We start from the raw sequence: 15803 nt of genomic DNA, 5'->3' as shown, positions 1-15803 counted from the left end.
AAGATTGGAAACTGTTAGTCACAGAGAAACCAGAAATTTATATTAAACAAAAATGTAGAAATTCAAGCACCGCTGTAAGCGCGGCGGGACGACAACAATGCATATTGGACTCATGTAGTATCAACCCATCTTGTCGAGAACCTCGTGTAATAATTGTCGGCGCTGGTATGGCAGGTTTATCGGCTGCGAATAGACTTACTCAATGTGGGATCCGAAATTTTGTGGTCTTGGAAGCAAAGGAAAGGTAAATCAAGAACTAAACTTTGTATTTTTAATAATATTTTAATCAAATAATTATTATTATCACTCTTTTAACATTTTTAATTTAAATTTTAAATTATAGCTCACATTCTTCTTGATCCATACAATTGTTTTATTTATTATATTTTTAATGTTATCTGTAAATTAAATAATTTCACATTCTCTCTAATCTCATTAACTCGTGTAAGTTTGCTTGGTTTTAAGGCGTATCTACGCCACGTACTTATTATATATTATTTATTAGTCATTGGAAACTGTTCTGGTGATGATTTTCCAAATGTGTGCTATTTTATAAAAAATATTATATACTGTTTGTTTCCATTAAAAATAAATAAATAAAATATATAAATAAATTTCATACCTAACCAGAATATAATAAAATAATTAAATCGACCAGTAATACTATAAATAAATAATAACAAGTAGTTAAACGCTTAACACTCAACGGCCGGAGGATTTTCAAGGATTTTCAAGGGGATCCGGAAACACACACAATAAAAAAGCGCAAACACCCAGACCATGACAAACATCTATATGGCCAATAAAAATGTCTGTCATGAGCGGGGATCGAACCCGCGACCGCCAGCCTAACAGCCAGTGCTGTGACCGCTGCGCTAATGCATCGTCAAAACAATATAATGTAGGTATACGAAAAAATAGTCAAGTAAATAGGCGTTATTAGATATAACTCGAAAAGTACTTGTAAGACATCGATTAAATTAAAATGTGACCACATGACAAGCATCACCTTTTGGTCATAAAAAAAAACAACATCGAAATTGGTCTACCCAGTCAAAAGTTTTGAGATAACACAAGTAAAATAATAATAATAATAATAATAATAGCCGTGTGGCTCCCGGCAGAGTAGAATAGGACCACCCCTTCCTACGCCTAGGCTGTCGTAAAAGGCGACTAAGGGCAACAAAAGCTGCATAACACCTACGCAGCCTCCTTGGAGAGCGTGAGTGCCTCTCCAAGTGAGTATATTAGCACTCAAAAAAAATACAATGATGGAGGATGATCTAGAAAGGCGCATAGGGCCGCTGCCTGGGGGACGCCAGGGCGCGTCTGGAGCTGGCGCTGGACGTGGCAGCATGCGGGCCGCCAGCCAACCCCGCCGACCGGCACCACCACCTGACCGGTCGGGTTATCCACCATCCCCACCAGTTGGCTTGGCGACGACAGAGTCCCAAGGGACTCAGTACTCGTTGCCCGCCGCTGGTGGAGTACGTCGCATGAGATGGACACCGAAAATGAACGAGAGTGTCATGCGTGCGTACTATAGGGCTGTAGGACGTGAAACCGGGCGGACTGGCTACCGGGCAGTAATGCACCCCGAATTCCTACAGCTTGAGCCTACGCTAACTGTTACGGAACAGAACCTGGCAGATCGAGCTCGGTACATCCAACGAAAGGGCATATTTGACGCCGCCGAGCTCGAACGATTTCGACGTGAGGCTGCTCCTGAAGTCGAACCCGTGTCCACGGTGCGCAACGAAATGTCAACGCAACAAGAAGGCGTTCGTAGCGAAGCGCCTGTGGAGGTGATCACAGAGGGAGCAGTCGCCCAAAAAGTAGAACAGATGAGAGGGATCTTGCAAGAGGCGATTTCCGAGACTCGAGGCGCTCCTCTGGAAATGAGACCGCGACTCTCTCGCCTCCCCCTCAATGCCGCGACGCGGAATGCCATTGAGGCAGCCAACAGACTGTTGCCGCCCTATTTGGAAGGCAGCCTCAGCTTGGAGGATACGGGTTCTATTCTCTTCGGCGCCGCTCTAGCGGTGCACCGCCTTGTCGGAGCCAAGACCCAGGAGTCTGGACGCGCTACTCATAAGAATAGCGACGTACCAGCCTGGAAGAGGAGAATAGAACGCCGTATCAACCTGGCCAGGGCCCTCATTGGTAGGCTGCTAGCTTTCAGGTCGGGCAACACAAGGCCAAGGATTGTGCGCTCTGTTAGAATGGCCTTCAACGGGCTAGGCATCAGCCTCGATCAGCCTGACATAGCCGATAAACTAACGGAGCGCATCGACGGCCTGAAGCAGAGAATCGCGGCATGGGGAAAGCGCATTCGCAGGTACTCTGAGAGAGTTGAGCGCTTTCGACAAAATCGCCTCTTCGTGAGTGATCAGAAAAGGTTCTATAGAAAGCTGGAGAACCCGATATCGAGCTCTGCTTCCCTAAAACCGAGTACGGTTGACCTCGTCGCCTTCTGGTGCAACATATGGTCAGGGGAGGTGGAGCACGAGGAGGGCCCTTGGATTGCGGCGGTTCAGGACGCATGTGCTAAAATCGAACCGATGAACCCAATCGCCATCTCTACGGAGGACGTCAGTGGTGCGGTCCGGCGGGCTCCGAACTGGAAAAGTCCGGGGGCCGACGGTCTGCATCACTACTGGCTGAAAGGGCTCTCGGTCTGCCATGCGACCTTGGCTCGACAATACCAAGAGGCAATAGATCGGAAGACACTCCCGAACCTTTTCACTACCGGGATCACTCACTTAGCTCCTAAGTCCACCAACACCGCAGATCCCACTAACTACCGCCCCATAACGTGTCTGACCTCCATCTACAAGACACTGACGTCCGTTCTGAGCTGTAAGATCTCACGACATATTGGTGAGTTTAATATCTTGTCTGCAGCTCAGAACGGATGTCGTGGAGGCGGTCGCGGTACAAAGGAGCTCCTTCTCATCGACTCTGTGGCGGGCCAGCTTGTCAGACGCAACCGTCGGAACTTTTCGGCCGCCTGGATCGACTACAAAAAGGCTTTCGACTCGGTACCTCATTCATGGCTCCTGAGGGTCCTCGAGCTGTATAAGGTTGACCAGGCAGTTCGAGACTTCCTCGGAGTATGTATGGGGCAATGGAGCACGATCCTATGTCTCCAGGGCGAGCGACTGACGGGTGCGGATGACCCAATCAGGATACGGAGGGGTATTTTCCAGGGTGATTGCCTGAGTCCACTATGGTTCTGCTTGTCCTTGAACCCTCTAAGCACCCTGCTGGAGCGTTCGGGGACAGGCTTTCAGTTTCGGAGAGGAGGTACTAAAGTCTCCCACCTTCTCTACATGGACGACCTCAAATTGCTGGCACCTAACGCTGCACGCCTGCAGGAACTGCTGAAAATCACTACGGAGTTCAGCAGTTCCATCAGGATGCAGCTTGGAGTGGATAAGTGTGCGGTCGTGCATGTGGACAGGGGTCAGGTGACTCAATCGTCGCAGCTTAGTCTCGAATTAACATCATTCAAGACCCTTTCCGAAGCTGAATCTTACCGGTATCTGGGTATGTCACAATGCATAGGGGTGAAGGAAGTGGACATGAAACAGGCAGTTTGTGAAATCTTTTTTGGACGGCTGACAAAAGTTCTTCGGAGCTACTTGTCTGGAGCCAACAAGGTCCGAGCCTATAACGCTTGGGTCATGCCCACTCTCTTGTACACCTTTGGCATACTCAGATGGACTCAGACCGAACTTGACGCCCTGGACAGAAGAGTCCGCACAACTATGACGCACCATCGCATGCACCACCCTAAGTCGTCGGTCATGAGACTGTACATCTCGCGGAAGTGTGGTGGTCGAGGCATGTTAAGCGCTAAGACTATGCATAACCGCGAGGTGTGCAGCCTCAGGGCCTACTTTGAAACGAGACGGGACAGCGCTTTGCATAGTGACGTTTCAATGTGTGACAAAGGACTAACCCCCCTAGCCTTGGCCAAAGAGAACTGGCAGAAACCGGTCGTACTGAGCACCTCTGACCGGGAGACCGTATGGATGGAGAAGGAACTGCATGGACGGTTCTACAAGGCGCTTCACGCACCACACGTGGACAGTAAGGCCTCCGTGCAGTGGCTGCGATTCGGCGACCTCTTTGGGGAAACCGAAGGTTTTGTCTGTGCAATACAAGATCAGGTGGTCAAGACGAACAACTACCGAAAGCACGTCCTGAAGGATGGCACTCCCGACTTCTGTCGAGCCTGTCGTCATCCCGGTGAGTCACTCAGGCATGTGCTTTCGGGTTGTTCCGCGCTTGCTAATACTGAGTACTTGCACAGACACAACCAAGTGGCCAAGATTCTCCACCAAGAGCTTGCTCTTATGTACGGTCTCCTGGAACAGAGGATGCCGTATTACCAATACTCACCGGTGCCAGTACTCGAACGCGACGGAGTCCGGCTCTACTGGGACCTGCCTATCGCCACAGACAGGACGATACTGGCGAACAAGCCTGATATCGTGGTGATGGACAGGGCACGGTCGAAGGTGTTTTTAGTGGACATCACCGTCCCGCATGACGAGAACCTCGTGAAAGCCGAGACTGAGAAAAAACGTAAATATCTGGATCTGGCGCACGAGATTGTCGACATGTGGGGTGTGGGGTTTGCTGAAATAATCCCTATCGTAATATCTGCCAACGGTTTGATCCCGGTTAGCCTCGCTCACCATCTGAGGGAACTGGGGATCCGGGACGGTTCGCTCGCAGCCAGGATGCAGAGGGCGGTGTTACTTGACTCGGCTAGGATTGTCCGCCGGTTTCTCAGCCTACAGCCCTAACCCCCGGCCGTTTGATCTCCCTGCCGGGGCGTATTCCTCCACCCGCTTATATTTATATATGTAAGTATAAGTCAATTTACTATATTATTTATATAAGTAGTTATTATAATATATGTATTTATTATGTATTGGGCGGGCGGAGTGACATTCAGTATAATAATAATATAATAATAATAATATATTTAAAAATGTAATCATAAGAATATATATTTTTGAATATCATATCAAAAATTGACCGCTCCAGCGGGGTTCGAACCCGCGTCTCCGACGTACCGTGTCGGCGCTCTAGCCAATTAAGCTATGGAACGATACACCCGCTCGAGCGAAATTTTCGATATGATAGTTTTAACTTACGGTTTAAGCGAACCGTGGCGCCGTCTATAGTGAGCTCTTTACAGAAACCCGTAACTATTCAAAGTTTCATATTACAATGAAAATCTTTGACAAGAGACGACACCGTGCTATTTTTAATATCTAAGATTTTATTTTTGTGTTACCCACATTAGGAATTCTAAACATTTTTGAATATCATATCAAAAATTGACCGCTCCAGCGGGGTTCGAACCCGCGTCTCCGACGTACCGTGTCGGCGCTCTAGCCAATTAAGCTATGGAACGATACACCCGCTCGAGCGAAATTTTCGATATGATAGTTTTAACTTACGGTTTAAGCGAACCGTGGCGCCGTCTGTAGTGAGCTCTTTACAGAAACCCGTAACTATTCAAAGTTTCATATTACAATGAAAATCTTTGACAAGAGACGACACCGTGCTATTTTTAATATCTAAGATTTTATTTTTGTGTTACCCACATTAGGAATTCTAAACATTTTTGAATATCATATCAAAAATTGACCGCTCCAGCGGGGTTCGAACCCGCGTCTCCGACGTACCGTGTCGGCGCTCTAGCCAATTAAGCTATGGAACGATACACCCGCTCGAGCGAAATTTTCGATATGATAGTTTTAACTTACGGTTTAAGCGAACCGTGGCGCCGTCTATAGTGAGCTCTTTACAGAAACCCGTAACTATTCAAAGTTTCATATTACAATGAAAATCTTTGACAAGAGACGACACCGTGCTATTTTTAATATCTAAGATTTTATTTTTGTGTTACCCACATTAGGAATTCTAAACATTTTTGAATATCATATCAAAAATTGACCGCTCCAGCGGGGTTCGAACCCGCGTCTCCGACGTACCGTGTCGGCGCTCTAGCCAATTAAGCTATGGAACGATACACCCGCTCGAGCGAAATTTTCGATATGATAGTTTTAACTTACGGTTTAAGCGAACCGTGGCGCCGTCTATAGTGAGCTCTTTACAGAAACCCGTAACTATTCAAAGTTTCATATTACAATGAAAATCTTTGACAAGAGACGACACCGTGCTATTTTTAACCGACTTCCAAAAAAGGAGGAGGTTCTCAATTCGACTGTATTTTTTTTTTTTTTTTTTTTTTTTTTTTTTTTTATGTATGTTACATCAGAACTTTTGACCAGGTAGACCGATTTCGACAAATTTTGTTTTAATCGAAAGGTGGTGTGTGCCGATTGGTCCCATTTAAATTTATTTGAGATCTAACAACTACTTTTCGAATTATATCTAATAATGCGTTTTTACTTGACGCTTTTTTCGTCGACCTACGTTGTATTATACCACATAACTTTCTACTGGGTGTACCGATTTTGATAATTCTTTTTTTGTTGGAAAGGGGATATCCCTAGTTTGGTACCATGATAAGGAAACCAGGATCTGATGATGGGATCCCAGAGAAATCGAGAGAAACTCTTGAAAATCCGCAATAACTTTTTACTGGGTGTATCGATTTTGATAATTTTTACTTTAATCGAAAGCTGATGTTTATCATGTGGTCACATATAAATTTTATCGAGATCTGATAACTACTTTTTGATTAATCTTTGATAACGCGTATTTACTTGACATTATTTTCGTCACCTTACGTTGTATTATACCTCATAACTTTTTACTGGGTGCACCGATTTTGACGTTTCTTATATAAATTAAAAGCTACTATTCGTCACGTGGTCCCATTCAAATTTAATTGAGATTTGATTCGTAATTTGTGAGTTATATCTAATATTACGTATTTACTTGACGGTTTTTTCGTCACCCTACGTTGTATTATACGTTATATCTTTTTACTGGGTGCACTGATTTTGATCTTTTTTGTATAAATCAAAAGCTAATACTTGTCATGTCGTCCGTTTTAAATATGATTGAGATATAATGAGCAATTTTTGAGTAATCTTTGATGACACGTATTTACATGACGATGTTAAAACGACTGTGGTCATGTTCAATACTTTGCCACAACGCCATCTATCAAAATGTTATGAAATTACTTCGTTCACTATCGATCAAATTACAATATTCCACTAGAGTAGAGAGTAGCAGTTTATTCGTTATAAATATATTTGAGCTTTTAATTTTTGAGTTATCGCTAATACTGGGTATTTACTTGGCTATTTTACGTCGACCAACGTTATATTAACCTCATTACTATTTTACTGGGTGGACCGATATCGATGATTCTTTTTTTAATCGATAGGTGGTGCTTGTCATGTGGTCCCATTTAAATATAATTGAGATTTGACTCGAACTTTTTGAGCTATATCTGATATGGCGTATTTACTTGACTGTTTTTGGAGTTTTCTCCTTAAGAATCGATTCTCATTTAAGGCCCCGGAATGAAAAAATTGAACAGTAAAATCTACTGAACGAATGACCTTGTTAGAGATGGCGTTCAGACGTTTTCTAATAACGCAATTAGGTTCCGATAGATGGCGTTATTGCATTAATTTATTTACAATTTGATACAGTAATAATATATTTCTTAGACTAGTAAGCCTTTTTGTGCCTATTTAGACAGTTGATCTAAAGGGGTAAACTCCAGTCGTGCATCGGAGCTGTGTGAAAACATGAACATTACATATTTTTAATAAAAAAGACATAAACCGTAATTCAATATAAATCCGCTTCAACTAAAAAACCCGCCGTGATAAGCGATGTCAGCGCTTCGCGCGAATCGACGACGGGCCTTTTATGAAATTTCTGCCTACAATCGCTAACAAAATGTTAGAAATAACAGTAGAACATTATATAATTCTACAATTTTATAATGTCGCGTTATATGGAATACGAACAAAGTATTACTATTTTTTCGTCGATCTACGTTGTATTACTCTTCGATGTAATTGAAGTCGGTTTTTTTTTCGTTTGCGAGCAAACACAATTATTAATATCTAAGATTTTATTTTTGTGTTACCCACATTAGGAATTCTAAACATTTTTGAATATCATATCAAAAATTGACCGCTCCAGCGGGGTTCGAACCCGCGTCTCCGACGTACCGTGTCGGCGCTCTAGCCAATTAAGCTATGGAACGATACACCCGCTCGAGCGAAATTTTCGATATGATAGTTTTAACTTACGGTTTAAGCGAACCGTGGCGCCGTCTATAGTGAGCTCTTTACAGAAACCCGTAACTATTCAAAGTTTCATATTACAATGAAAATCTTTGACAAGAGACGACACCGTGCTATTTTTAATATCTAAGATTTTATTTTTGTGTTACCCACATTAGGAATTCTAAACATTTTTGAATATCATATCAAAAATTGACCGCTCCAGCGGGGTTCGAACCCGCGTCTCCGACGTACCGTGTCGGCGCTCTAGCCAATTAAGCTATGGAACGATACACCCGCTCGAGCGAAATTTTCGATATGATAGTTTTAACTTACGGTTTAAGCGAACCGTGGCGCCGTCTATAGTGAGCTCTTTACAGAAACCCGTAACTATTCAAAGTTTCATATTACAATGAAAATCTTTGACAAGAGACGACACCGTGCTATTTTTAATATCTAAGATTTTATTTTTGTGTTACCCACATTAGGAATTCTAAACATTTTTGAATATCATATCAAAAATTGACCGCTCCAGCGGGGTTCGAACCCGCGTCTCCGACGTACCGTGTCGGCGCTCTAGCCAATTAAGCTATGGAACGATACACCCGCTCGAGCGAAATTTTTTCGATATGATAGTTTTAACTTACGGTTTAAGCGAACCGTGGCGCCGTCTATAGTGAGCTCTTTACAGAAACCCGTAACTATTCAAAGTTTCATATTACAATGAAAATCTTTGACAAGAGACGACACCGTGCTATTTTTAATATCTAAGATTTTATTTTTGTGTTACCCACATTAGGAATTCTAAACATTTTTGAATATCATATCAAAAATTGACCGCTCCAGCGGGGTTCGAACCCGCGTCTCCGACGTACCGTGTCGGCGCTCTAGCCAATTAAGCTATGGAACGATACACCCGCTCGAGCGAAATTTTTTCGATATGATAGTTTTAACTTACGGTTTAAGCGAACCGTGGCGCCGTCTATAGTGAGCTCTTTACAGAAACCCGTAACTATTCAAAGTTTCATATTACAATGAAAATCTTTGACAAGAGACGACACCGTGCTATTTTTAATATCTAAGATTTTATTTTTGTGTTACCCACATTAGGAATTCTAAACATTTTTGAATATCATATCAAAAATTGACCGCTCCAGCGGGGTTCGAACCCGCGTTTCGCTCGAGCGGGTGTATCGTTCCATAGCTTAATTGGCTAGAGCGCCGACACGGTACGTCGGAGACGCGGGTTCGAACCCCGCTGGAGCGGTCAATTTTTGATATGATATTCAAAAATGTTTAGAATTCCTAGTGTGGGTACCACAAAAATAAAATCTTAGATATTAATAATTGTGTTTGCTCGCAAACGAAAAAAAAACCGACTTCAATTACATCGACGAGTAATACAACGTAGATCGACGACAAAATAGTCAAGTAACTACGCGTTATCAAAGATTACTCAAAAAGTAGTTATGAGATCTCATTAAAATTTATATGTGACCACATGACAAACATCAGCTTTCGATTAAATTAAAAATTATTAAAATCGGTACACCCAGTAAAAAGTTATTGCGGATTTTCGAGAGTTTCCCTCGATTTCTCTGGGATCCCATCATCAGATCCTAGTTTCGTTATCATGGTACCAAACTAGAGATATCCTCTTTCCAACAAAAAAAGAATTATCAAAATCGGTACATCCAGTAGAAAGTTATGCGGTATAATACAACGTAGGTCGACGAAAAAAGCGTCAAGTAAAAACGCATTATTAGATATAACTCGAAAAGTAGTTGTTAGATCTCAAATAAATTTAAATGGGACCAATTGGCACACAAAACCTTTCGATTAAAACAAAATTTGTCGAAATCGGTCCACACGGGCAAAAGTTCTGATGTAACATACATAAAAAAAAAAAAAAAAAAAAAAAAAAAAAAAAATACAGTCGAATTGAGAACCTCCTCCTTTTTTGGAAGTCGGTTAAAAATAGCACGGTGTCGTCTCTTGTCAAAGATTTTCATTGTAATATGAAACTTTGAATAGTTACGGGTTTCTGTAAAGAGCTCACTATAGACGGCGCCACGGTTCGCTTAAACCGTAAGTTAAAACTATCATATCGAAAATTTCGCTCGAGCGGGTGTATCGTTCCATAGCTTAATTGGCTAGAGCGCCGACACGGTACGTCGGAGACGCGGGTTCGAACCCCGCTGGAGCGGTCAATTTTTGATATGATATTCAAAAATGTTTAGAATTCCTAATGTGGGTAACACAAAAATAAAATCTTAGATATTAAAAATAGCACGGTGTCGTCTCTTGTCAAAGATTTTCATTGTAATATGAAACTTTGAATAGTTACGGGTTTCTGTAAAGAGCTCACTATAGACGGCGCCACGGTTCGCTTAAACCGTAAGTTAAAACTATCATATCGAAAATTTCGCTCGAGCGGGTGTATCGTTCCATAGCTTAATTGGCTAGAGCGCCGACACGGTACGTCGGAGACGCGGGTTCGAACCCCGCTGGAGCGGTCAATTTTTGATATGATATTCAAAAATGTTTAGAATTCCTAATGTGGGTAACACAAAAATAAAATCTTAGATATTAAAAATAGCACGGTGTCGTCTCTTGTCAAAAATTTTCATTGTAATATGAAACTTTGAATAGTTACGGGTTTCTGTAAAGAGCTCACTATAGACGGCGCCACGGTTCGCTTAAACCGTAAGTTAAAACTATCATATCGAAAATTTCGCTCGAGCGGGTGTATCGTTCCATAGCTTAATTGGCTAGAGCGCCGACACGGTACGTCGGAGACGCGGGTTCGAACCCCGCTGGAGCGGTCAATTTTTGATATGATATTCAAAAATGTTTAGAATTCCTAATGTGGGTAACACAAAAATAAAATCTTAGATATAAGAATATATATTGAATAAAAGAAATAATAATAAGATGCCTATAATAATAATAATAGAAATAAGAGCCTGTCGTCATCCCGGTGAGTCACTCAGGCATGTGCTTTCGGGTTGTTCCGCGCTTGCTAATACTGAGTACTTGCACAGACACAACCAAGTGGCCAAGATTCTCCACCAAGAGCTTGCTCTTATGTATGGTCTCCTGGAACAAAGGATGCCGTACTACCAATACTCACCGGTGCCAGTACTCGAACGCGACGGAGTCCGGCTCTACTGGGACCTGCCTATCGCCACAGACAGGACGATACTGGCGAACAAGCCTGATATCGTGGTGATGGACAGGGCACGGTCGAGGGTATTTTTAGTGGACATCACCGTCCCGCATGAAGAGAACCTCGTGAAAGCCGAGACTGAGAAAAAACGTAAATATCTGGATCTGGCGCACGAGATTGTCGACATGTGGGATGTGGGGTCCGCTGAAATAATCCCTATCGTAACATCTGCCAACGGTTTGATCCCGGTTAGCCTCACTCACCATCTAAGGCAATTGGGGATCCGGGACGGTTCGCTCGCAGCCAGGATGCAAAAGGTGGTGTTACTTGACTCTGCTAGGATTGTCCGCCGGTTTCTCAGCCTACAGCCCTAACCCCCGGCCGTTTGATCTCCCTGCCGGGGTGTAATTCTCTACCCGCTTATATTTATATATGTAAGTGTAAGTAAAATTACTATATTATTTATATAAGAAGTGATTATAATATATGTATCTATTATATATTAAGCGGGTGGAGTGGCATCCAGAATAATAATATTAATGTATGTATATAATTATATAATAATAATCTTTTATATATAAAAATGAATCGTAAAATGTGTTCGTAAGCGTATAACTCAAAACGCCTGGACCAATTTTACCAATTCTTTTTTTTAAATGTTCGTTGAAGTCCAAGGATGATTTTTACGGCGAGAAAAATTCGATTAATTTCCGTGAAAACCCTAAAAACAGCCTTTTTCTTTTTCCCATACAAACGTTTTTTTACTAAAATGTAGAGTGAATTTGAACTTTATTGCTATTCAATAAAGTTCATGTTAAATAATATATTATATTAGGAAGCATTTTACGTAAGTTAATAATGATTAAATTGATCTTATTCGTAGACCGCATTTTAATTTAATTTACATACAGTAAAAATGGTATTAACTAGCTATTTCACATTACCTATTTATTATAATTGTTGCGGGGGTGTTAACAATGGAAAATTCCCGTTTTAAACTATCGACTCCAACGAATCTCCAATATATGATGTAGAAATGATCGATGAAGGGATTTTAGGATAACTCCTGTCCAATAAGGATTACGGGGGTGGGCGTTAACAATGAAAATTTTAAATGTATGTAACTTCGAAACTACTGAACCAATTTTTATCAAATTTTTTAAGCATTTGTAATTTGGTCCAACTTGGGAGATAGGGTAGTTTTTATTTCAATTGGACCTGATAGGTGGCGCTGCTATTAGTATGTAACTCCGAAACTACTGAACCAATTATTTTCAAATTTTGTAAGCATCTGTAATTTTGTCTGACTTGGAAGGTATGGTAGTTTATACCTCAATTGGACTCGGTAGGTAGCGCTGCTATCTGTATGTAGCTCTGAAACTAATGAACTAATTTTTATCAAATTTTGTAAGCATCTGTAATTTTGTCTGACTTGGAAGGAATGGTCGTTTTTATCTCAATTGGACTCGGTAGGTGACGCTGCTATCTGTATGTAGCTCTAAAACTACTGAATCAATTTTTATCAAATTTTGTAAGCATCTGTAATTTTGTCTGACTTGGAAAGTATGTTAGTTTTTATCTCAATTGGATCCGTTTGGTGGCGCTGCTATCGTTATGTAAGCTATCAAATTTGGTAGCTGTTTCCCGGGCAGGACAACGTCTGCCGGGTCCGCTAGTAATGTTATAATTATATATTACAATGATAGTGAATTTTTATAATATTTATTGTACTTAATAGCTGCTCGGACAGACTTCGTTCTGTCAGAAGTTAATAGTATTTTTATTTTGTATTAAAACCTTCCGTGGACCTTAGGGAACATACAAAAAATAAATTAGCCGAATTGATGGAGCCAGTCTCGAGTTATGCGCTTAGCAACATTCATTTTTATTTATATAGATTATAGATTATATGTATCTATTATATATTAAGCGGGTTCAGTGACATTCTTTATAATAATAATGTAGTCGAAATGAGAACATCCTCCTTGAAGTCGATTGAAAACAATAATAACCAAAATTTGTTTTGTATTCTTGCCAACTACATAATTTGTGATTATTGTAACTGAAAGATACTAATTATATTAATTACTAGCTGTGCCCGTGACTTCGTCCGCGTTTAATTTAACAAAAAAGATGTCATTCAGTTCGCAGAGTTATAAAATAAATAAATTTCTTAAATAAAAGGAGTCCAAGTTACTCCGCCAGTGAAAGTCCCGACAAAATCGACCCGACCGCTTCAGAGATTAGCTAGAACAAACAGACAAGACAGATAGGCAGACAGACAAAAAATGTTATTTTGGTATATGTATACTGAATTCATCCATATGCATATTGTAAAAAGCTGTTATTTTAATATTACAAACAGACACTCCAATTTCATTTATTTGTATATATGTGTTTACAATTTATAATGCAAAAAATATTTTCAGACCAGGAGGACGAATTCATTCTTGTTGGTTGGGTGACGCCATTATTGAAATGGGCGCTGAATGGATTTATGGAGCTTGTTTACCTAACTCTGTGTATACGTTAGCTTCGCAAGACAGATTATTGCAGACTCCTTTGCAGCGTTTGGATTCAACGAAAGGCTTATTTTGCACGAGTGAAGGTCGTGCAATAGATTTACCAGTAACAATAACGGCATATCATACTTTTAGACAAATAGAGCAACAGGCTGCAAATTTATTTCGATTTGGCTGTGAAAGACAACACGGTACACTCCTTAACTTCGTAGGATTACGGATACAACAAGAGTTACACAATTTTCCAGAAGATCAAAGATATGATGCTGCTAGAGTTATGTTTGGCTTAACAAATATATTAAGAAATAAATGCGGAGATGACTTATCTCTTGTTAGTGCTGATCAATATGGTAGTTATATTGAGTTACCAGGTGGAAGCGTACGGGTTCCATTAGGATATGTCGGAGTAATTGCACCTTTGTTGCGAGGTTTACCTGATAACTGTATTCGTTACAATAAAGCAGTAAATGTTATACGTTGGGGTAAGGGTCAAACGGGGCAAGGCCGAGTTTTAGTTAAGTGTTGTGATGGTGAAGAATTATACGCTGATTATGTTATTATTACAGTTTCCCTGGGATGCCTTAAATGTCAAGCTGATAAGCTTTTTGCTCCACCTCTTCCAACGTGTAAATTAGATGCTATTTGTAATCTAGGTTACGGTCTAAGTAATAAGGTATTTTTGGAATACGCAGAGCCATACTGGGTTTGTCATGAAGGCAATTTAAAACTTGCATGGTCAGCCGAAGAGTTACAATGTAGATGCGATTGGACTCGTGGCGTGTGTGCCGTTGACGAAATGCCAGGTAGTAAACATGTCTTATGCGCATGGATATCGGGACAAGAAGCTGCAGTGATGGAGTCTATGCCAGAAAATGATGTCGCAGAAGGTTTGACAAGCTTATTGCGAAGATTTACGGGTAACCCATGTCTACCATATCCACAAATGTTATTGCGATCGAGATGGGCACTGGATCCTCATTTTTGTGGATCTTATTCATATATGAGTTGTTGTTCAACTGTGAGTCATCAATGTGAACTTGGCACTCCGGTTCCTGGGCCTTGTGATTCGCAACCTCCCATTCTTTTATTTGCTGGAGAAGCAACTGTTCCTGGTCATTTCGCTACCGTCCATGGTGCTAGATTAAGTGGTGTCCGCGAAGCAGAACGAATTATACAATTAACTAAGAAATTCGAAGGTCCTCCGCGTTGTTAATTTTTTTTAATGTTTTTTATTTTACTTTTAATAAAAATGATATATTTTATAATTTATTAGCTGTACCCTACGCGCATTGCTACGCTTTTATTTTTTTAGTCGTAATAATTCAGAAACCTTTGTGAGCTTATATACACTTTGCTAAAGATCACGACATGATCAAATGCATAGTTCCCGATTCCTTAAAGGACATACAGGCAAACATTCATTTATATATAGATTTTATTAATTCTTTAGGGTGGTAGGCACGTTTGTTTGCAATAACACTAACACGAAGCAATAACTATATTCGTACATATCTACCATATCTTTACTGTGTTGGATAGATTTTCTGGTTGCAGTTAAATTTTGATGGAATGTTTCATACTAAAGATCATGATAACTATGGTCGTGCGTACACAATCAATAAAGGTGTAAAAACGTGTTACTGTTTCAAACGATTTAATTTAATTCCAATGTTTTTAACAATTTTCGTCACATTTCAACAAAATCATAACTTACTATACTTAGGTACCATATTAGTTTACCTTAATTTATTAGAACCGACTAGTAGTACATCTAAGCCCTCCTTATTAATCACGCTGTATGATGAAAACTTCATGAAAATCCGTTCAGTAGGTAGTTGTTAAAGTCAAAAATTATAATAAAGTAAGTAT

The 15803-nt window shown here is 40.8% G+C and overlaps 1 protein-coding gene across 1 annotated transcript; it reads left to right on the top strand.

Annotated features, from left to right (window-relative positions):
• Nucleotides 1-71: 71 nt before the first annotated feature.
• Nucleotides 72-15147, top strand: LOC123667587 (spermine oxidase-like). The gene is made up of 2 exons (XM_045601467.1): nt 72-244; nt 13842-15147. Exons 1-2 carry the CDS (start codon nt 168-170, stop codon nt 15145-15147), a joined length of 1383 nt encoding a protein of 460 aa, XP_045457423.1. The 5' UTR covers nt 72-167.
• Nucleotides 15148-15803: the final 656 nt, after the last annotated feature.

This window comes from Melitaea cinxia, chromosome 3 (genome assembly GCF_905220565.1).
Source record: "Melitaea cinxia chromosome 3, ilMelCinx1.1, whole genome shotgun sequence".
Lineage (NCBI taxonomy): Eukaryota > Metazoa > Arthropoda > Insecta > Lepidoptera > Nymphalidae > Melitaea > Melitaea cinxia.
Note: the sequence above shows the minus strand (reverse complement) of the source record. Positions and strands in the feature narration are given on the sequence as shown.

Excerpts from the sequence above, each read along its gene's own strand:
- LOC123667587 (XM_045601467.1), top strand. The coding sequence starts at position 168 with ATGGCAGGTTTATCGGCTGCGAATAGACTTACTCAATGTGGGATCCGA. Across the intron at positions 245-13,841 it reads GTCTTGGAAGCAAAGGAAAG|ACCAGGAGGACGAATTCATT; the intron begins GTAAATCAAGAA and ends AAATATTTTCAG.